Below are 22,800 nucleotides of genomic sequence, written 5' to 3'. Positions count from 1 at the left end.
GTAATGATTGCTAAACTTACCCCGTAAATTAACTTCGTTGAAAGACACGGTACGGAAAATATAAGTGTCGTCAGTGCACATTACGCACTCCTACGAATTCTCAAAAGATCCTGCAAAACTTCGTAGTTTCGGATTCTCCAAGAGTGGGCGACGTCACAACGAGCTCTGGTGTCTGTCTCTTAGCTGCAGCGCATGCACACTTCCGGTCTTCGATCTCTGCCCCACACTGTAAACTTTTTCACACCTTTAAAGGTGTGCGCTACGCACATTCAATCTGGTTGCGTAACATTGCATCTCCAGGATGATATTTAACAAAATTCGGAAAGCATTACTAAAGATCAAGTGTCAGTGCAAATCTTGCTTTCATTATGTCTTGGATATCGTAGGTACGAGCTAATGCATATATGCATCGCTATCGATAATCGAGCACGCGCAAGTGTCTACAATACTGTTGAACAATGTTGAGATGTTGCAAGACTGAATTTTTGGAGGACAGACAACACTCGAGTAAAGAAAATTTGTGCGAAACCATGCTCCATTACGATGTTACCAAAATTACACCTAAAAAGGCGTGCGTCATGCACGCTATTACACCTTTAAAGGTGTGAAAAGATTTAGAGTGCACGTTCGAAGGCTGTTAGCAGCTTTCGTGAGGAGACCTTGGTGCGACAATCGGTTGACAAAGAAATAATAATAATAATAAAAATGACAGACTACGTAACACTGTCCGTGGTATTCACACGAGCAACATTCCTCGGAATACTCCCTCGCACGATGCGAGAAACGTCATAACTTTCTGCTGCCATGCAAGCTCGAGCACTCAGCGTCTTTTTACTACAGCGACTTAGTCTTTTCGTGCACTGCTAACAGCTAGCGAGAAATACCCTTTGCGGCCGCACAATATGTGCCGTAGCAGCAGACACGAAAAGACGGTGTCGTCTACTAAATGGGAACGTCACTCGCGATGTTCTGGCACCGTGCGAATGCTCAACATAACACAGGGCGAAACTTCTGCCCTGTGAGCGGACTTTTGTTTTTTCTTCCTCTAGAATACTCCGCGGCAGGAGTCGCTCTTGTAAGAATAGAATATAATAGAAATATTAAAAAATGGAAACGTAGGTCACACTGGTGCAACCAGCTGTTCCATGACGCTTGATGTGTGAAAGCACTGAAGCTCTCTTGTGAATACCCGATGTGACCGATACCTCTCAAAAATAGACAAATGATTCTACAATATTTCCGCGTCACATGCTGAAACAACATTTTAGGAGAATATAGTGCGCGAAATCGTACATTACAATGACATTATAGATGGGCTTCTGAAGAGAGGAAATCTAGCTAGTGTCTTCTCGAAGCTATATACAAATGCGATGCACAAAGCATGCCCTGCTTGGTATCAGTTCGGTCACTACGCGCTGTTCCTACGGTGCTATGTGATCGTGAGAAAGACGGGATGGAAGGCACGAACCTATATGAAATTCTCGTTCTGGTTTTAGTCATATCTGAGACGCAAAACGAGGCAGGATACTCTTTCCATGGCTTCACATTGTACAGAAAAATGGGCACCACTTACCCGCATCCCGTCGTCTTGGAATAAGACATCTCAAAGTAAATCGAGGTATCTCGAATGGCGATCCCATAGTAATGGTACCTATAGAGAAACGATATGACGACGTTTTTTTGTAGTGGTGAACCATAGCGATGCAGACATGAGGCAGTGTCAGACGGGTCTAACGGGTGCACGGCTCCACACCGAAGGACACGCTCATTGATGACTTTCTCAGGTCATACCCGATTCCATCCTATTATTCCCCCCGTATCGCAGTTAAGGACCAAGTCATGTTAAAACCGGTATCTCCGCGAATTCTCATCACGTATCACGCTGTATCCGCGTGTGACGTATGCTATTAAGGAAGAATCTGTGCGCATGCCTGATGAAATATTATTTGAGTTCAAATACTATAAAATATGCCAAGCATGCTTGATGTTACAACATGTGGCGTTTGTGACTATAGTTCGTGAGGAATGCAGGCATGATCATTAACTGCTTACCGTTGCTGGACAGAGAGAAAAAACGATAACTCGCATTACCCGAATATGTAAATAGCGTCCGGTTTCACCCTGAGCCAGATATTTAGATATAGCACGCGATTCCGCCCGAGTTCGGAAAAGGCATTTTACCCGAAAAGTCAGACCCTGTAATTATAATGCCGTCAGCAATGACAGACCATTTCCCCTTGAAACGCATACGTTCGCGAATGCATTACGAACGACAGTGGAACATGCGTCGGTATTTCTTTCTCCATCGTGGATGCGTGTATTATGACAATATAATATATGTCGTGGATTTCGAAATGTCACTAACATTTCCCTTTGTCAGGTAGGATAACCTTAAAGGTGGTGTCCGCGATGAAGCCGGAATTATAAACTTCATGTGATATCCACTTGGAGATGCTTTCCAATAAGACAACACACACAAAAGTTTCGCAAAATTCGTTGGCCGTTTTTCACAAAACATCGAAAACATGTAATTCGAAACCAACTGCCAGTTTGCGGTTGAAACGGCCCTTCCGTGCTTCGCCTCTTCTGGTGGCGTAATTGGCATTGCCGGCGAGATTCCCAATCACTCATGCTGCGTTCCAATACCCCGGTTAGTCGACTGCCTAGCGGTCTAACCCAGTCTAACCGGAAGTGCCGCCATGTTAAGTCTCGTTCCAAATCTCGCCAAGTCCGCTATTCAGTCGGGTACCGCCTAGTGCGCATCGATGCAGTCTAGTTATACGCCTGACCAGCCGACAGCCGGGATGGCGACGCGCGTTGACGGTACCAGCGTGCCCGCTGTTTCTGCTGGCTTTAAATGTAAAGTTGCACATAGTGGTATGTTTTTTAAAACTGCGTAGAGAGTTGCAACACATGTTTAGTTGTGAAGGTGACAGTTTATGCACGATGTCCTACAAACTTAGTGCATTAGAGTCCTGCTGCGCTTGCGCCGTACGCATTTCTTGCGTGAGCAACGAGATGGCGCCACAGGCGCCTCAGTTAGGCAAGCCTGTTCCAATAGTGACAAGCAAAGGGGTCTACTCAGCTGCCTAGTCAGGTGGCTTCGCGGGCGCGAGGTATTGGAACGCAGCCTCAGCTGACGGAGTCGCCAGACTGGTTGGCATCCGATACCACCGAAAGCATGAACGCAGATGTTTCTAGCGACTGTTCGACAGCAGATTGCGAGTCGCATTTTGTGACGGACAGCCTGCGTTCATAACCACAGAGGTGGCACACAATGTATCGTTCCGTAGACGAAAGCGTGCTAGGCGAACGCAATGCATCCTGGACAGGTCCTGGGCGTACGTCACAGCAAACGTCAAGGCACACGTGACCTTAAAGATGGCGCCGCCCGTGATCGGCGGCCAAACCGTTTGTAAACAATACGGTTGTTGTTTCTGCGCGATGTTTTGGATGTCTTTCGGTCACGGTAATTATTTTTATTCGATAATCTCGCAGTAAAACGCGCAGTTTTGCTCATAAGGCCTCGTGCTGTTGACGACTTCCATAGATTAGACGACGACCGCGCGTTAAGACTCACTGAGCCGATGCGATGTACTTAAACTAAGGAGAAATGGGATACCATGTTGCGGAAGAAGCATCGCATAAGTAGTTTACGCTTTCAAAATACGTTCATGTCTTGGCATTATGACGACGGAAATATGTGAGGAAGCGGCAAAACGACATGTGAACAAAGTCACATGACCTCAAAATAACGTTTTCGATGACGTGCGACCAGGAGAAAGATGGCAGTCTTGCCAAATGCATCCGCTTGAGGGTAGTTACAACAATGGCGGGTTTGTGTCACCCCTGTGTTCACCGACTCCAGTGACGTCGGTCCGCACACTGTTGCCTGAATTCGGCCGGGAGCGCAGCCGGCTGCAAATTCCGATGACATTCATATTCTAATGTTTGCGACTTTTTCAAAACGAAATATTTCGGCTACATGTATTTCAGGCACCCACCATATTCCGATCGTACCTTCAGTTCAACTACGGAGATCACCTGCCCGGACAAAGCCCCGCGCGTTGGTCAATACGTTCTTGGTGTACACTTGCTAGTGCAAGAAAACCTTGACATTGAGGAGACGTAAAAGACGGACACACACGAAGCCTTCGTGTGTGTTCATCTTTTACGTCCCCTCAAGCTCAACGTTTTCTTGCACCGTGGATCTTCACCATCTAGCCGCTATCCTTTCAGCTATCTCAGCTGTACACTTGCTATTTCCAACAAATCTGAAACAGCACGATTCATCCTGAATGTCGGTTTGTTAACTGCAAGAAGGTGCTATGCGGTGAAGTTTTCTTCAGAGAGTATACAGTCAATAACTTCCTGCACACATTTTCCAAGACCGGATGTGTCTGCACATATATGTCCACACACGCGGAAACATTAGCATGAATGCACCTTACCTAGACTGTCCCCTTGTTCCAAGGCGTCGAGTAGTTAATTGAGGAAACTGCTGACGAATGATCTGTAAATCATAGGATGCCATTGACACACGTGATGGTAAGCCACAAAGGCAGTGATGTACAAAACGACGGTGAGCAATGAATATAAGGAGTTAGCCAGACACTTCGGGAGACCAAAAGAAAAGCAAAAAGTTGAGAAAGCATGCAAGGACGCAATAATGAAAACACGTATTTTTCACATAATCGACTGTACTAAATATACATATAGTAAACACGCTTAGGAAGGGTACATGTGGATAAGGGTACATGTGGATAAGGGTACATGTGGGTACACGTGTGTACAAGGGGCTCATGTGATGAAAACATGTGTAACAGAAAGTTACAGTGCGAGCACTGCGGTTCCTTCCCTCTTCGAGGTAACCAGTTGGATGTCGTAAACACACGCCTGGAAATAGCAGAATCTTCCATTTAAATACGCAGGAAGAATAAATGAGGCATAATGGAAAATTACCTTGTCGGGCTGATCACGTATATAAGACACAGCCAATGCAAGTAAGAGCTGAGTCTGGCTACCATGTCTATTGCCTACGGACACAGCACAGGTAACATATGGAAAGCAACAATACCTATCACGAATCTTACAAAACCATACAGAAAAGAATGTAATCAAATCTGCTCTAATTCAGACAGAAGTTAACCTTTGTTGTCTCCTCGAAACGCAGCTCACTCTCATGTACAGTGTCGGTCTCTTGCTGAACATCGCCACTTCTATGCACCTATTTACCTGATCTACTGCTTGCGACATACTTTTCCAAAACTCACAGCTCGCGGTGTATCCTGCCTGAAAATCCTCATATGTTGCGAGATCCATCCGTCCGATGTCGCAAGGTCCGCCCAATAGACTGGGTACTTCCCACCCTCAAACACAATAGTGGAACAGCTCTTTCAGGGGTGGCCAAGCCTTAATACGGGTTGCTGTAACTTTGAACGAAGATTTCAGACAAGTGCGTCGTAAGCAGTACCTCTATTAACGCTTATCTATGCATATAGCCTTTTTTTCTTCACTGTGTTGACTTTGAACATATCCGTTTACGAAAGCGAAACGGGCTCCGCGATGCGTGACGAACTCTAACAATAATGCCACTGCTTTCTATACAGCGTCTGGCCATGGTGAACATAAAAGAAAAACGCCAATAACGTGTGCGTTCTACCCGTGCTTGAACGTGGAATGTTCCAGCTAATTCTGCTGCTAGTGAAAATCAGCTAACGAGCAGGCGTTTCCAATTAGCGCCCAGGATATGGAGCCGAACTCAGTCATCCTGCGTCAGTTTTGTGCTCCGTCAAGCGTGAAACAGGTTCTCTCCCTCGATGACACTGCATGCCTGTCTCATTAGCAACGTAAACCAGATTATTTGATTTACACTCGCTTCTGTTTACTTCGGTATCTCGCATACTCCCCCCCCCCCCCCCCGTCATCTTTTGAAAGAACGCGTCTTTGTTTACGTCTTTCTGTTTCTTCTACTTTGATTTTGCCACTTCTGCAGTCTCGAAAGGCTTCGTTAAGAGCTGCTAATGAAGAGGCGGACATTCTCGGAGCTCAGTGAAGAAAAAACTGATACAGTCATGTGTAGAGAGGAGACTCGGGACTATAGAGCCGCCAGTATTTCGAACACAGATTATTTTTCTTCTGGGGTCATGGCCTCGTTATTGCCACGTCATTTGAAGGGTTATGGATGACGCGTTAACGGGTTTAACAGGGGGACCAAAGTGTGATCTGTACGTCTTTTCTCTCCCTCTCCTTCTGAATAAGCGCTATCATGCGTAGATGGCTGGGATTGGCCTCCTCAAATGATCTCCCGCGATGAATTGACAAATCGCCTGAGGTGCACTCTTATAAGAAAGATGGTTGGTGGCGGTGCTGGCGAAAGGGCTCGCCGTTGTCGGCCTCACTGAGGATGCGTACTTCTAGGATTATCTACGGTAGTTCCCGACATGTATCGCGTGCAACGACTGAACACTCTTCACGACTGTCATGCCGGGCAGACAAAGACTCATGATAAGAAGAGAAGAAAGATGGACCTTGATTGAACGGAAACATCTCCTTGACTCTGAGGAGCAGCAAAGGGGGGGGGGGGGGACTAGACAGGACGGACACGGGACAAGCACCGACAACGACGACTAGTCCCCACTACCTCCCCTTCGCTGCTCCTCAGGCTCAAAGAGATGCAGGTCCCCCAAACTCACCTCGGAAAAGCGTGCAACGAAGAAGGCCGCCATAGATACCCCACTGTTGCCGTTCCGGATCACTTCAGCGCGCTAAGTTTAGCGGCAAAATGTTTTTGTTGTTTCTGCGAATGAATCTAGTCTTTATATGTCCAAATAAAACGCGTATAACAACTTTCTGTGTCGTGTTTCACTTTTTGGTCCCGTTTTTAAACGCGTTGAGCGATCGGAAGGATCTAGTGCACGGCTGCGTGCATCACATAGCGTACCTGTCGTACCAGGCGCCGCAGGCGCAGTCGTCCATTTCTCCTTCGGTGACTTGGCCTGGCTGGGGATTGTGCTTCAACTGGATCTTTAGCGCGCTACAAACAAAACGCAAGCCAACGTCTGGTAACAATGAGTATCTAAGGGCGGCCTCCGGCATTGCACGCATAGGGATAGGAACAAATACATGGGAAAATGGCGACCTTGGGGGACCTGAAGAGATGTTTCCGTTCAATCGTATACACCAGCTTGCTTGCCTCCTCTACTTATCTTCAAGGATTGAACTTGGATGGAAAGGAGGGGGGGGGGGGTAATGGCAGGATCGGGAACTTCACCGCATTACATGCTAATAGCCAACCATCATCCCGAAAGACATCGTTCTCTCCTCTGATTTGTTGAAAGCGGGTGCCTTCCGCCTTTTTGTGACACTTATGCAGTTACATTAATTGTCACAAAAAGGCGTACGCCCTATGCCTTTGCACACATGAGGATTGATCACGATATCCTTCTGTGCAATGGCTGGCCGTCGGCGCTTTCACGTACCTTCCCAAAGCTTGCCGCATTGACAGGTTGCATGGAGTTCTTGGCACAGAAGTCCACGTAGTGCAAGTACAGGGTGTTCCTGGGAATGCAGACGCCTTCGGCCACTTCGTAATTTTCGTCTAGCCTGCGAATGACCGGTTTCTGTACAGCATTTTTCTTGTTGTAGATGCACACTCACAGGGGAGACCGCGAAATGTCACATGCATCTGATATACACTTCTAGTTGAACAGGAGTCTATATACGTGATGAAGACCTCAGAAGGCGAAACCCTTCATCATGGTGCAGCAGCTGGTGTCCCGCACGGAAGCGTCCCTTCCCCTTAGTGCGCGCATTGCTTCGTCGTCCAGCTTCTGGACACAACCACGCCGTTCTGGCCCACCTTAGCATCATCCCCAAGCATAAACCTTTGCCGCGGCACGGTGTCCCACTCTGGGCCCTGCCCACACGTCTCTGTCGACGTACCTGGAGTGACCTCAAAGAAATCTGCGTCGACGGTTGTTCTACGGCAGCTCACTTTGACCATACTTGACGGCGATACAGGGAGGATTCAAATTTTCGCCGGCGCATCAACTACGCGTTCCGGCTCTGCTTGTGCCTATGTGATCCTGCAGTTGTCGGCTGAAGGATGTACAAAACTGCCACACCACACGGCGGCGGCGGTACTGCGCGCGATTTGTATGGCGCTTGTCTTCATTGCGTCCTCTCCGCCCTCAGCCTAATGGTCCATCTACACTCTAAGAAAAAAAAAGAGTACTTTTACTCCTTTTGGGGAGTAATTGTATTGCCACAAAAATTAGTCCCTTTCGGGAGTAAATGCACGGGAGTAAATGAATGTCACAGAGTGAAGACCGCATTTCACGCGCTGTTGTAAGAGTCCCAGGTACATAATAGGTGCGCATGCATGAAAATACTTTGAAGCAAACCGTCAACCGTGATATATCGAGTGATATAAAATCTTGCGCCATACTAGGGCTCATTTTGCGAAGAAAGATGCGATAACTGTTTCTTACTCTGTATGGCTGGAAAATTACTACGTTGTGTGAGTTATACAGCCTTATGTCGCAAATTGACCAAGGGCACATATTTACGTAGACTTTTGCATTCAGGAGACCACTCGCGAAGTTTAGTGACAATTTGCAGTCCTGGGGAGTAAACGTCGGGACTAAATGTTGGGTTAGGGGACTAAAATGGGGAGTAATTGCAGACTAGGGGAGTAGAAGCTGCAATTACTCCCCGTTTTACTCCTTTTTTTCTTAGAGTGTACACCCACTAACTTGCCCTACAAGTCATTCTCTACTCTGCAGGATAGGGCTGTTTGACTCCAATGGTGCATGCCATCCTTGAAGTGTACTCCTCTACCGTATTACGGGGACACGACATCCAGTTGCAGTGGGTCCCTGGCCATTGCGGGTTTCCCGGAAATGAGGCTATGAACGCGACTGCCAGGCGAGCCCATCTAGCGTGTGGCGTTCGCACGCACCCCGTGTACTTCACAAGAGAGGATGCAAGAGCACGATAAACGCAGTAGTGAAGCGTCCGAGTAGGGAACGTTGGCGTCGATGCGTCCAATCTTCCTCACTACTGCACAAAGTGGATCCGGAGCTGCGGTTTCTAATGCCCCCAGCGCTCCCGCGTGCCGTTACTTCCATCATTTTCCGGCTCCGTCTGAATGTCCCATACACCGATCGCTTTCTCTTTAAACTTGGGAAGATTTCCTCACCCGATTGTTCTCAGTGCGGGGTATTGGAGGACACAGAACATGTTATCGAGGCCTGCCCTCGACACAGCGCACCTTGTTGTTCCCTTGCGGCGACACTAGCCCACCTCGACAATCGCCCTTCTCCGTCGGGAGGTTCTCGGCTGCTTGCCTGCCCATCACCAGGTGACGGCATTGCGCGCTCTTGTCGACTTCCTCACCGCTTCGAACCTGCTTGACACTCTCTGACAACTTCTGTGACACTCTGTGTTCGCGCTGTCTCTGACATTATGAACCAGTGAGCATTTCTCGGTGTCTAACGTCTCCCCCCTTTTCCTTTAGGCTTTTTTCTGCTTGACCCACTCTTTGCTGTTTGTTTTTCTTTTTTTCTCGCTTTATACCCACAAACGCGTTTTGGAGTAGCCACTGCTGACTGGGTCGGGACTAACCTCTCCATATTTTCCTTTCATATCCAATTCAATCCAATCCAGAATAGAATAGACAAAGGTTTGGACAGTAGACAACAGACAATAGACAAAGACACTTTTCTAGAAATTCATTAAATATTGCATCATGGTGAACCTTACCCAGAGTCCATCATGTACAGCATCATTCAACATCACCATACACCATTTCCATTCACCATCAGTTCAGATTCAGTTTCGTTCACCCTCACACAGCATCACACCAAAGGGCCCATGGGGCTCTTAAATGTCTGACTTGAATGAATAAATAAATACCGTTGCCCATAACACAACATCACATCATTGTTCATGATGTGGTGGTGAATAATGGCCGTGATGGCCAGCATAAGCCGGCATAAGCGTTTTGACATTTCGAAATGAGTGCTCTACGTAAGTTATAGCCCCGCCATCGAAGTGTTCGCCTTCTGTGTCATGTCTTGTTGCTCATCAGAATCCTATCATCGAAATTATATTTATTAAGTACCACGATCATGTTTCATATTTCACTATCCCTGGACCACACGCATGCCTTCTATAGCCATACAACGGAAGTGTATACTGACGGGTCAGTGCGGCATGGTTCCGACAATGGCGTACTATGCCCCTAGTGAAGACTTCGAGCATAAGTCTCTGCTTCCCTACGAAACGTCGTCTGTAGAAGCTAAACTGTTTGCTATTCTTGCCGCGCTGAAGCATATGACCTGCTTCTCCGCCTAGCGCCTAGATGGGAGCACATCTCTGCTGGATTGAGTCGTATGTTTGTCCCTCTGTCTGCCCACTGTGTGTTTTACATTATGGACCCATGTTCCCTCCACATCATCATCCCATTTATAAATATGTGTGTGCGAGTCTCATCTTGCCCCACACCCATGTTCCCTCCACATCATCATCCCATTTGTGTGCATGAGTGTCTCATCTGACCTGTGAGTCCTCCTCCCCCCCCTCCCCCCCCCCCGCTGTGAAACTGGCGATCACGTCGCCAGCCAAGTATGTGTTCTTCCATTTGAAATGAAAGAACAGACAAAACCATGCTTTGAGAGGTCGTTGTGGAGCGTTAGGATACTGTGCTTTGTCTGAAAACGTGGCAGGGCCAATGCGTCCTCTATCTGTACTAGGTGCATGACGTAAAAAGAGCGCGGAGCGATATCCCTGCCCTCTCCCTTTTATGCCCGCGCTTCCGCTGCACGGCGCTGCCATATGACGCTAAAGCTAACAGACGACACGCTCGGTCAAAGCAGCTGCCAGAATTTGAGGAACGTGTCCAGCTTTTTTTTTTTTTTTTGAAACGTCAGCCGTGATAAGGCAACGAGGAATTAGGCGAGCTATAAACATGCATGAAGTTTGTTGTCTTGTTTTTTGTGTCGGATACTTAGTTCACCGTCGCAGAAGTACCTATAGCGCATGAACATGTGGTATTGGCCGCCTTTTACATCATGCCAGCGAAAAAAAAGAGCCGAGTGTGTAGTTTCAGGAAATCCCACCAGACTAGGCCCTGAGAGAAGAATGGCTGAAAGTGCTCAATATCTAGGAGGAACTGGCAGCTGAACCCCACTTCCAACTACCCAGCCATTTGCACGCGGTTTGCAGGCAGTCTGCATTTTTTTCGGGCTGGACTTCTGAACGACATAAGATGCGCATGTTGAGACCCGTTGCAATGCCCAGCATATTTCCGCGTTACCCTTCGTACGTAAGTCCTGCGACGCAAAAAATAACAACGCTGCGACGGGTAGCATTCGGAAAAAGAAGCGTGAGCATTTTCCTGTACCTATACCGATGATGCGATTTGCTTCCCCCAAGCTGTGATCCGGTACTGCGACGTTAGGCGTCCCCGTGGAACCGAATATACAGGACACAAGGCCAAGTGAAGCAGCTGTTGCTGGCAGTGACTGGGATTGTGCTGATAGTGATAGTGTACATGGCCGCCAAGAGATCCTTTGGCACGCAAAATGGAAAGCGACGCTCATTGGCACTCTTCAGAGAAAGGAAAAAAATTGGCGTGAGAAAGAACGTGTCCAGAAAGCACGGAACCAAAGGCTGCGGTCCACCGTAGACGCCAACAAAGAGAAAGTTGAAAAACTCAAAAAAGAATACCACACCAGGCAAGTTTCTTGGATCGCGGATGCCGAGCAGGCGACATAGACAGCTTGTTTGTTTGCTTGTTTGTCACCGCATCAGCAGTTATTTTTTTTACATCATTTCTCATCCTGTACGGCTCCGGAAAGCATAGAGAAACTGCACTTTTACTGAGCCGGTCTTTCGAATGTAAATCACCTTGCAAATCCGTGAGCGTGTTGTGTGCTTCTCCAAGAACATGGATGGTTCTATATTCGCTTGCCTCCTTGCTATACGTTGTGCTCACGCTGAGCTCATTTACACCTAGGCTCACAATAAATATCCAGTATCTTTTGCATTGAAACAGCTCGCATCCTGCTGGGATTTACAAGGAGAGTGTAGCGGGTGGCAGTGTCAGAGCCGTACACAGAAGCTGGTCCCATCTCGCGTTCATCGCGGAAACCACGCGCATAAACAGAAGTATGGAAGCGTGCTCGACGTGCGACAGCCATCTAGCATAGAGGAGGCGTTGGTCAGGCTTCGCGAATATGACGCCACAATGTTCTATTCGCAAGAACATTCATCGGTCATGACTCATGAGGTGTGTCCGTGTGTCCCTGCTCCCCGGCAAAAAGGAAAATAAAATCGTTTCATAGCCCCTTTACCATCTCTGGCACGCTAGATGAACGTACCGTACCGAACAATCTGCTTTTCAATTCGACAGAAACGGGGACGAGCGCGTACGCAAGCCCCCACTACCAAAAATTGCATGTCCCAGCTACCCCGATTTGGGGAAGTGGCGGGTTTCAACCAAGACGCAGTGCAATGCCTTCGCCTCCACCCGGGGAGCCTGCCACATTGATCACAGGCTACCCGACACCAGGTAAGTATGCCAGGACTTACATCGCGAGCGGCCCCTAATAGAGCACTGCATACGAAGGGAGCGGTGTTTGGTGTAGCGACAAGGGTGAAACAACCTAGTTAGGATGCCGAACTTTTAATGGTTGCTGCGTGAAACGATGCCTCTTGTTGTAGTTGATATGTTTCTTGCTTAAATTTATAGATTTTTAGGAGCATTAAGGCTATAACGGCCATTATGCCAGCCTCATTGGAAGACTGCAACCAGACAAGAAATACTGCTCCGTGGTTTTGGGGCATGCATGGAATGGTGCAGGGAGCATTCGGCTGCTGAGGGATGTCCATGTGACTGGACTTCCGCCTTCGATGTCGATACATATACAGAGTGGGTGCTATAAAAGGTCAGTCACATTTTCGTGCGTGACGCTATATCTGCTTGAGAGACAAGCTCCGGCTACCACACAGTAGATAATCTGCGCCAAAGAAACGCTATTATATTATCTCTATGTTATTATTATTATATTATTATATTATCCTACTATATTATCTCTATGAAAGAAACGTCCGAAAAAAATCGTGGTTGCCATGCATTGCATAAAAAAATAAATACGACCACACAAACTTTCGTCTTCGTGCATTTCCTATGCGCTATAACGATGGATTGAGACGAAAGTTTGCGTGGTCGTATTTAGTTTGTTACACAATGGTTGGTAACCACAATTTTTTTGTAGGTTTCTCAGGCATAAATTCTTTACTCTGAGGCAACGGAAGTATGTGCGCCAACGAGGTATCGGTCAAGGAAATATCACGTCATGCACGAAAACGTAAGTGTGATTGGCCTTTTAGAGCACCTACCCTATATATATAGTAAAGTGGGGCTACTTGAAGACAGGAGCAAGTTGAGGACAGTTGGGGTTTTTTGCGTGGTATTTTTTTAACAATATTTTTTTTTCTCGTCTGTGACATCTGGGTAAGCAGAATCGTTTTCTGGGCTTTGAAGTAACATGTTGACGTTCTGCACGTGGCTTTCTAGAAAGACGTGAGACGTTGTTTTGCAGATGTGGTCGATGTAAGAGGGGCCCTTTTTTGTCCCACCTGCAACTTTCGCGAGCATTGACTTCCAATTTGCTCATTTCTGCTGCTCGGCTAATAAAATATGACCTCACCGTTATGGTGCTGTGTCATTACCCTGTGTTTCCATGTGCGCTACCTTGGCTGACCGTTTCGGCTGGCCCAAACAAAGACAAAATTTAAACCCGGCATTAATTTTTTCATGTCCTCAACTTACCCATAGGGTGGGGTAAGGTGATGAAAATTTGTAGCCTGTCATTTTTGGCTCGTAGGAAATTAATATCTGGTTTAGCGCCACAGTAATTTGTGAATCATTTCTCAAAGGTTTGGGGACTCAGTTAACGAATTATGGTACAATTTAGGCGACTATTCTGACTGCTATTAATAAAGTAGTCCAGCTGTCTTCAACATAGACCACCTTGCCCTACACGAATCCCAGAGCAAGACGGTCTGAACACCCCTCCATCTCCTGTGCGGCCATTGTATTTTCCCCCTCTCTCATCTCTCCATTTTCTCTTTCTTCCCCTGGTGCACCAAGCCGTCAACTCAGGGTGCAGGCTAAACTCACCTTCCCCAAACGTCATCCCCCCCCTCCCACCCTACTGGAGCGATCGGTTTCCACATCCGAACGGGGAGGTGCTTCGGGCTCGAATGCGGACATCTGCTGTACACGTCCGGGCGCTATAAGGTAAATATCAGCACAGTTCCCTGTGAAGTCAGCCCAGGACTCATGAACCCCCGGCCAACAAGCCACCACACAGGCGGGCAGATGGTAGCGGTAGTGGTGATGGAGAAAGGGCTCGCCGTTGTCGGCTTCACAGAGGTGGGCAACGTCACGACTGACGCCCTCGGGCAATGTGCGTCCTGAGACGATTTCTAAGGGAACTGTGCTGACATATGTCTGAAAGCGTCTGAGGAAAACCCAGGAAAAACCCCAGAGAGCACAGCCGGCACCCGAATTCGTACCCGGGTACCTCCCGGGTTCGAATCCCGGCAGATAGTTCGTAAATAACATTCAAATCAACCAGTCATCACCCCTGGCCAGTGAAGCCACGCGATGTGTTCAGTACAGTAACGGTCGTGTCATGAGTAATTATGTTGATTGAGATATAGGCCTATTGGTATAGTATTCAAATATAATGTAATGTCAAGGGTGGGCTCCCGTGAAGTTAAAGTAGGTACATCTTTCCTTGGCCAGTGAAAGGACAAATATCGTCGAAGAAGAAGAAAAGCAGCTGGCAAACGTGCTGCGTGCCGTAATACGCAGACAACATTCCACGTAACCGGAGCTGCAATGACACTCGTTTCCGAAAGACAAAAAGGTGAAAATTATCTAGCTGAAACGTATTAACAGGCTCAGCTAGGACGGAGGGTTCTCTTTATGGCAGCCCTCAAAGATCCATAAAGTCGAACGCACTTTAATGTCACTGGGCGACGTGGGTATATGGACCACCTCTTCACCATTTTCCCGAATCGGATTCTCAGGATTCTCAAGGAACGCTCTCTGCCTCGTTCATAACCCCGTAAGTTTGGTATACACATGTCACATTTCCAGTACACGAATTCGGCTTAAGAATAATGAAGTACACTTTTCATCCGTCCGCCGGGGAGAAACTTGGAGGCCCGTCTGGTGTGCACCAGCAAAGTAAGCTTGCCCTCTGTGCAAGCGTGGAGTCGTCCTGCGTGTCATCCAATGACACTGACCTTATGATTAATCATGTGTGTCGCTGTTTGATTTAGGTGTATTTCAGTATTTGAAAGGTGTGTTTCACAGTATTGGCTCTAAGTGACACAGACATGGTGGAAACAATGCTAAGGAGATCGAGTGACGCAATGCTGAGAGAAGGAAGAAATTCTCCCGTTGGCCATTTGTTACGGGCAGGCTACCTCCTCAAACAAACCCTCACCTGCATAGTATTTGCGCCGTGTTGCGCGACGCTGGCTCCTCGACTCCCTCGTTTGCCCATAACAAAATGGCGGTGAACAGCGTCTTTGAGCTTCCATTGGTTCAGCATCCAGAATGACGTGCGTTTCACGTCACTTCTCCCACATTTCTCTACGGCGGGAAATGCGGTGATGAGCGGTCTCCTTAGGAATCTCTCCTCCATGGTGACAGACCAGCATGAAGATTGTTGAAGTGTCTCCCCGTTTCCTGTGTGTCTGTATCACATTGCTTCTGCATGTGGACATTTTATTCTGCGGTGTTGCTCCGTCTACATGACACCGCTCGTTCATTTCAGCCTGACTCTATCCCGCAGCAGACGAGCTGATCATCTCACAATATTGCCATCAGATTACACTATATCTGCCTTTTCCTCATGCAGACCCTAAAAACCATGCTCCCACAATGCGTCCACTGGTAATGCGGGTATATCCAGATGGAACCCCGCGGGTTTCGGGTTTTGGGTACAACTTACCAGAGGCCACGTCTAGCTATTAGAGAAGGCATTTTGCAAGCGGGATATGGTGCCCCTTCCAAGAGCTGTGAAGCAATACATTACTAGCGATTAAGTAACATTCTGTCTGGTACCCAAGGGAGAGTTTCTTGTTCAACAAAGCTAAATCTAGGCAGATTAGTTAGTCGTTATGCGCCTATAAGAGACCAGGGACACAGGAGTTACATTTTGCGGTGGTTTAATGACCCTGCTCTAACTTTCTCTCTGCGGTATTGCTTCTTTCCAGAGCTGAGTCAGGCGATCAGTCTATTGCGATCAGGTTTTTCAATTTCCTTATAGCCACTGCTCTTGCACATGTTTCAGCATTCATTTAAAGCATGCCATACTTAAAGGTACTGTAAAGCAGCACCGATCAAATGTCATTTAGTGTGGCTATTCGATAGTCCAAGCCACCAGGACAAAAACTGCGCAAGTTTCATTCCAATCGACGGTACAATTAATTAGAAAATTACAATTTAAGATTACGGGCAACACTGTACTAGGTATTCGAAATGAATCCGTACTCCTGACACATACGGCGGCAACCACATTGCATGCGTATAACACTGGGCCCGACATAACAATCCACCACAATCCACCATAAAATCCACTCCTGCAATCCACACAACGATCCACATCTGAGGATAAACGTACAGTGGCTAGTAATAAACGGATAAGCGAACTGAAATGAAATGCTGAGCCGTTGAAAAAATGTGTCAGACGTTCAAGAAGCCAGACAGCGTCGGGACTTGTTTGTTCACAGAGGTTCACAGAGAGAGTTTGTTCGTTCGAAAGAGGCCGCGAACAGAAGGAGCGCGCAGGCGCAGCAGAGAAGTAGGGAGAGCCTCCATCGAACAGCGGCCAGCGCTGGGATACTTCGCAAAAAACACTGTTTACAGGGGTTTCAGAATGCATAGGTAAACAGGAAAACTAATAATATGGTTACTAAAATAACGAAGTTCCGATGTCATAGTGTGTAATACCAATTTTCACTGTTGCCCGCTGTACAGGGGGTTGTTTGACACCAGGCGTCGCACCGCTCCACTACGCCGCATCTTTCATGGTAAATTAAAAATATTTATAGCGCGTTGTCGGTCGTACGGTTCCGCATATGGTATTCAGAAGCAACAAAGTCTCTAGTCACATCACCGGCATATTATGCTTAATTGTCTACTGCTTTCAGAACCTTTAAACGAGGCTTTAATTCTTCGTGTGGAGACTCATCCCAAGCAAGCAATTATGCATCTTTTATCCATTATGCAACTTCTCTTCTCATAAATTTGTTTTATCGTGGTATGTACCACATTGATCGTTATCTTACGTACACGTATACACGATACGCGTTCCCTTCTGGTCACAAGTGGGGAACCATCTTGCACATATTTTGCGGAAGAGTATGTGCTCGTGAATTATTGTCTCCGCAGTCGCGACGCTAATGTTACGCCGGGCCTGCAATGTTGCGAACTGCTCCACGCCGGTTCTGAAGGATGGCTCACTCAACGCCTGCGATGCTCACTGGTGTGACTTCAGTCGGACGAACGTGTCCATGCAATTCATTCGTCACCATCCCGTTCTTCGCTAAAGTGTCTGCACCACTGATACACTTTTCCTTATTGACATCGTTGGTTCCCCGTACTGTGCCTATAATCTTAGCAAAATCTCAGCTGGTTTGATGTTCTCCCTCACAAGAAACTTGATTGTGCATCGCTGTTCCATAGCTATATGCAGACACACTGCTCACCGCCATGATAGCTGCCGCTGCTGCACGTGCCGCTGACTCGAAAATTACTGCATACTGTCCTCCGAGAGTTTCACCCAATTACATTTACTGATCTCTCTCTTCTTTTCTTTTTTCGAGCACGAGTCGCAGTCAACCTTGAGCAACTCTTGTTAATACAATGCGAGGTAACTCAAGAGTAGTACGCCTGACACACGGGCACGTTTGAACTCCTTTCCATTAGGGTTCCTTTACAGCGGCAAAGGACACCTTCGGGGAGGGAGTTCGTGCCGGTGACACACGGAAAGAGCGATCCCCTTTTGGTGTTTCGTTTGTAAAATATACCCAAAGGCGTCGCGCTATATACTCCTATTAGAACCAGCCTACACGTACTTAAACATAACAATACGACCAATGAATTCAAAATACATACACCTATATATCCTCTCTTTTTTTTTCTTTACAAACAAACATACTGCAACTGCAATATCTGCGCGCAGACTTCGAGAGCTGAAAAAATGAAAACACGGTCTAGCCTTCGTTCTGGAGTATTGGTGTCGTATCGCCCTTCGTTCAAGGCGCCATGCGCCTTTACAGATGCAAAGATGATCGCCGATCTCGGCTTCCCAGTATGACTGCTTCGTAAGAGGAGATTCTCCTCTGCCGTGTGTCACGTCACTCAACGCCTTTCCGTTAGGTGTCTTTTTGTAAAGGAGTTGAAAAGTGTACGCGTGTCAGGGGTATATCTCCATCTAGTAAATTTGTTTAGTGACTGTAACGGTAACCAAACTTTATAGGTCACGCAATCGTAACATTAACTATTTCTTCTGAGTAGCTTATATACATGGGCGTTCCCAGGATTTTTTCCAGGGGGAGGGGAAACCTACACCCCCACCACCAGCTCTCTCTCTCTGGAAGCGGACGTTACAGACTGTGCGGGTGTTTAGAGGTTCCTTTTATGGCATCTGAGAATAATCATGACGACCAACGACTGGAGAACGCACTTTTTCACAAGCGACCTTGGAGCTCCAGAGGGAGGGGCACGGCCCCCCTTGCCCCCTTCTCGGTACGCCCATGCTTATATTCAATGCGTTGGTTGAGGAACGCAGGAACTGCGATCGACCGTTTAATCCAAGCATCCAAAACAAAGTGACCCAAAACCCTCGCGCCGCTCACCCCCCCCCCCCCCCGCGCGCAATTCCCTAAGGGTCCGTCTTCTCCATCATAATTTGTAACAGTGTTTTAATGCAACAGACGCCACTCCATGCTACGACTTCGCCGTCGTGTCGACCCGGCAATGGAAAGAATTAAATGAGTCACATGTTTCCTGCGGTGTTGTTGTGCCTAATGCTTCTATTGCTATCTGCGTAGCTGCCTCGTTTACTGGCGAGTTTCAGCCATTTCACGAATGAGAAATCGTCACCTTATGAAATTCGAGGGGGGTCCCGCCACCTTGACTTCACGAGGAGGACCCACACTCTAAAAACATAACTTCACCGTGTAGCATGCTGTGCGCCAGCCATTGCCGCGGATGATAGGGTTATCGCTTCTGATTCGAGGAGAGAGAGGGGCGTACGCCTTTTTGTGGCAATTTGGATATATGGTAATTGCCACAAAAAGGCGTACGCATCCCTCTCTCCTCGAATCAAAAGCGATAACCCTATCATCCGCGGCAATGGCTGGCGCACAGCATGCTATACGGTGAAGTTCTGTTTTTAGAGTGCAGAAAGGGTCTCCTATCAGGTTTAAGAAGCGGTTCGCTACTTTATTCTGCGTAAAGTCAGCACCACATAGAGACAAAGCATGCTTACTTAAAGCTACGTTACCTAACAATGAAAATTCCACTAATCACGTTGCAGTGTGCCGACTATCCGCCATCAGCTGCAACGACAGCCACTGGTAGCAACAGAAAGCCTGTGTTTCGAAATCTTCTTTCGCGATTGGTTGACATTTTGGCAGGCTACGGCCATTGGCTTACTTTATATGTCAACGAACGAAGGAGCGAGAGGAGATATTATGGAGGCTCTCAGCCACCTCAGCCGACCGGCATTGGTTTGCCCCCCCCCCCCCCCCCCCGCTGGAGAAAATCCTAGCGGCGCCCATGTTTGTTGATATATACCGATATGAAGATACGATGACTGAGATATGTGCTCTCTGTATAGCACTGAGGTAGCATAAGCATTATACTCACCACATAAGAGTGGCTGGAGTTGAATGAGGCCTAAGAAGTGGACAGGAAGAGCGGCGACAAGACCCGGTCTCTTCTCCCAGGAGGCCACCTGGAACAGAAATTAAAGAGAGTTCGTGGTGCACTCTAAATACATAACTTCTTCACAAAACACGGTTAAGGCCAACCACTACAGAGAATACCTTTATCATTCCCGATTTGCAGAAAGTGCGGGGCGTACGCCTTTTTGGAACAATTAGCATAACTCCGTAAGTGTTAAAAAAGGGTGTACGCCTCCCATTTTTAATGAATAAGTGTGCAGAACAGCGTCTTTCTGGATGGTGGTTCGCTAAGAGTGGGGAAGTGCTATGCGGTGAAGTTCTGTTTAGAGACGATTCAGTCATTACACCCCGACCCTCTGTTTTTTGAGTGTATATAGCCTGGGTTGTGAGAGCGTGCGCTTTGCAACACCAATTATTGCAAGCAGCTTTCAGAGAGCACATACACAGGAAAAATCACTCCTCCCCTCCACACACACACACACACATAAATGGAATGATGATGTGGTGCGTTATTCTCCGCCGTTATGGTGGTACACTGCCCCATTGCGCTTGTGGAAGGGATGAGAAAGTGATGAAGATGGAAAGATGTCCTATTAGAGTTCGTCCATTAGGAATAATTATAATTTCTACAACAGTCTCTACGAAACAAGGGAGATAATGTTTCACGGTGCTCTCGCAGATGTAACGTTCACTTGTTCACTGACTATCCTGCGCTCTTAAAAATCAACTTCACCGCATAGCACGCTCCTAGCCAACCATCATATGGAATGATATCGTTATCTGCCCCGATTTATTGAAAAACCGGATGCGTATGCCTGTTCGTGACAATTATGAACAGCATAAGTGTCACAAAAAGGGCGTACGCCTCCTGGTTTCAACAAATCAGTGCAGATGATGATATCATTCGAGATGGTTGTTGGCTAGGAGCGTGCTATGCGTTGAAGTTCATTTTTAAGAGTGTGTGCAGGACTATACCGCATGAAACGAGGGGCTTGCAGTTTTACTTGCTTTAACGATTTGCCTGTTATGTGAGGACTGATGAAAAAATTATCAGGAACTGATTTATATTTAAACACGTAACGCAAATACAGGTTCGAAACTTCGAGGTAATCCAGTTCGGAATCCACGTACTGACCGAGGAGTTTCTCTACTGCCCGAAACGTTTTGCGTATCTTCTCATCACATCACATCAGCTCATCACAATCGTTTGAATCTGCCGAACATCCTCACATCGTTTTTCTTTCAGCTTTAGCTCGATTTTCTCCTAACCAGAGACACCAGGGTGACTACCCTCTGCTTTTTTTTTTATAGGAAAAAAAAAAAAGGTAAGTCAGATGTTGTGACCAGACAAATCAGACAGATGTGTCCAGGCAGTTCTTTGTTGCTTCCTAACAGGGCTTCTGAAAATGTACCGGACAGTGGAAGGAACCAGCGCTGGGCTAAGTGTGTGACTGTGTGGCATCCGAAGGGAGCTACCTCGATGGCGACTAAGTTTCACATTTTAAAATATAATTCCGTTCTGCGTACTTTTGACCAAATTTCATAATGGCCAGCACAGAAGGACCCCTTGTGCTCGCAGGAATGAAGAGCTATTACACGCATAGTGATTCAGCACAGAGAACACACGGAACGTGAAATTAAACCACTTCGCGAGGTGACATTCGTGGTGAAGAAAATAATATTTTGTCTGCTATTAGGAATAATAGTTACTTTGATTCGCACTGCGTACGTAGGACAACTTTCGGTCCGTCAGTTTCAGCAGCGCACACCATTAATTTTTTTCGGGACCACCGTACTCCGAAAAATGTGGTCTAAAATTTCAAAAATTAGAAGCGTTCGATTTTCAAACACTAACGCGAAATCAAACACGAATCCTGCAGTGCAAAATACATTACACAACAGAACAGAAGAATTAGATTATGTCAGGCATAACGTGTCTTCACCCCAGACTTGTGCCCGTTACTCGAAAAAAGTAATTGATTACCGTTACAGATACTTCTACACAAAAAGTAATTGATTACCGTTACCAATTACTCGACCCCAAATGTAATTGAGTAAGTAGAAAAGTAACGCGTTACCCCGTTCGTTACTCTGCATTCACGCAAATTATACCCGTCCTTGTGTGCCTCAGAAAAGAAAAAAAAAATGTATTTGGCACTGAGAAAATGAAATGTATTTAATACACTACTCAAATACATCAGTATTCAGCAATTAATACTCTGGGAACAGCTACAATAACACCAAAAGCAAAAACGCGTAGGACAGGTATATCTGGACGTCAACTGTATTTATCGCCCAGGAAGACGTTGACCCGACTGTGGAAGAGCATCGCGCGGTACTTCCCCATGACTCACTAAACCTCCAAAGCTTCAGGTACCACCACAGTGGTGGAGGAAGAGATTAGAGAGAGAGACCCTGAAATTTCAGAACGTTATTACAATGTCCTCCGCTTACTGTAGTAGAAAGGCACAACAAAGGCTGACGGCACGAGGGCCATGACTTGAGGCAGAACATCCGAAAGATAAGTTAATTCTGTCAGAAAAGTAATCAATTACTGAGTAATCGATTACTCCGAAAAGTAATTGATTACTCCAAAAATTACTTTGACAGAAAAGTAACTGATTACTCGAAAAACTACTAAGAAGGTAATTGGTCACCAGTAACGCAATTGGTTGTAACGCGTTACGCACAAGTCTGCTTCACACTTCGGTCCGTGGAGATCTCCTGTAAAGCGTGCTTTCACTGCACGGGAACAATGTACGCCGGAAAAACATTCAAGCAATATGTATCTCCCGG

The 22,800-nt window shown here is 46.9% G+C and overlaps 1 protein-coding gene, 1 long non-coding RNA gene and 1 other non-coding gene across 3 annotated transcripts in view; 1 reads left to right on the top strand and 2 right to left on the bottom strand.

Annotated features, from left to right (window-relative positions):
- Window positions 1–7,514, bottom strand: part of LOC135392815 (transcription factor RFX4-like) — a 40,817-nt gene extending 33,303 nt beyond the window's left edge. Inside the window, exons 1-3 of the mRNA XM_064623523.1 lie at window positions 7,482–7,514; window positions 4,452–4,513; window positions 1,574–1,651 (exon numbers count right to left, since the gene is read on the bottom strand). Of these exons, the coding sequence (XP_064479593.1) occupies window positions 1,574–1,651; window positions 4,452–4,513; window positions 7,482–7,514 (173 nt within the window). The remainder of the gene's footprint in view (window positions 1–1,573; window positions 1,652–4,451; window positions 4,514–7,481) is intronic.
- Window positions 7,515–12,421: 4,907 nt separating this feature from the next.
- Window positions 12,422–12,585, bottom strand: LOC135393594 (U1 spliceosomal RNA). The gene has a single exon (XR_010422694.1). It is a non-coding gene; the product is annotated as a U1 spliceosomal RNA (small nuclear RNA).
- Window positions 12,586–14,860: 2,275 nt separating this feature from the next.
- On the top strand, window positions 14,861–21,748 carry LOC135392814 (uncharacterized). The gene is made up of 3 exons (XR_010422236.1): window positions 14,861–14,945; window positions 15,012–15,146; window positions 21,251–21,748. It is a non-coding gene; the product is annotated as an uncharacterized LOC135392814 (long non-coding RNA).
- The last annotated feature ends 1,052 nt before the right edge of the window (window positions 21,749–22,800 follow it).

Source organism: Ornithodoros turicata, chromosome 4 (assembly GCF_037126465.1).
Source record: "Ornithodoros turicata isolate Travis chromosome 4, ASM3712646v1, whole genome shotgun sequence".
NCBI lineage: Eukaryota > Metazoa > Arthropoda > Arachnida > Ixodida > Argasidae > Ornithodoros > Ornithodoros turicata.
The sequence above is the reverse complement of the archived record's forward strand: the minus strand, read 5'-3'. Positions and strand labels throughout refer to the sequence as shown.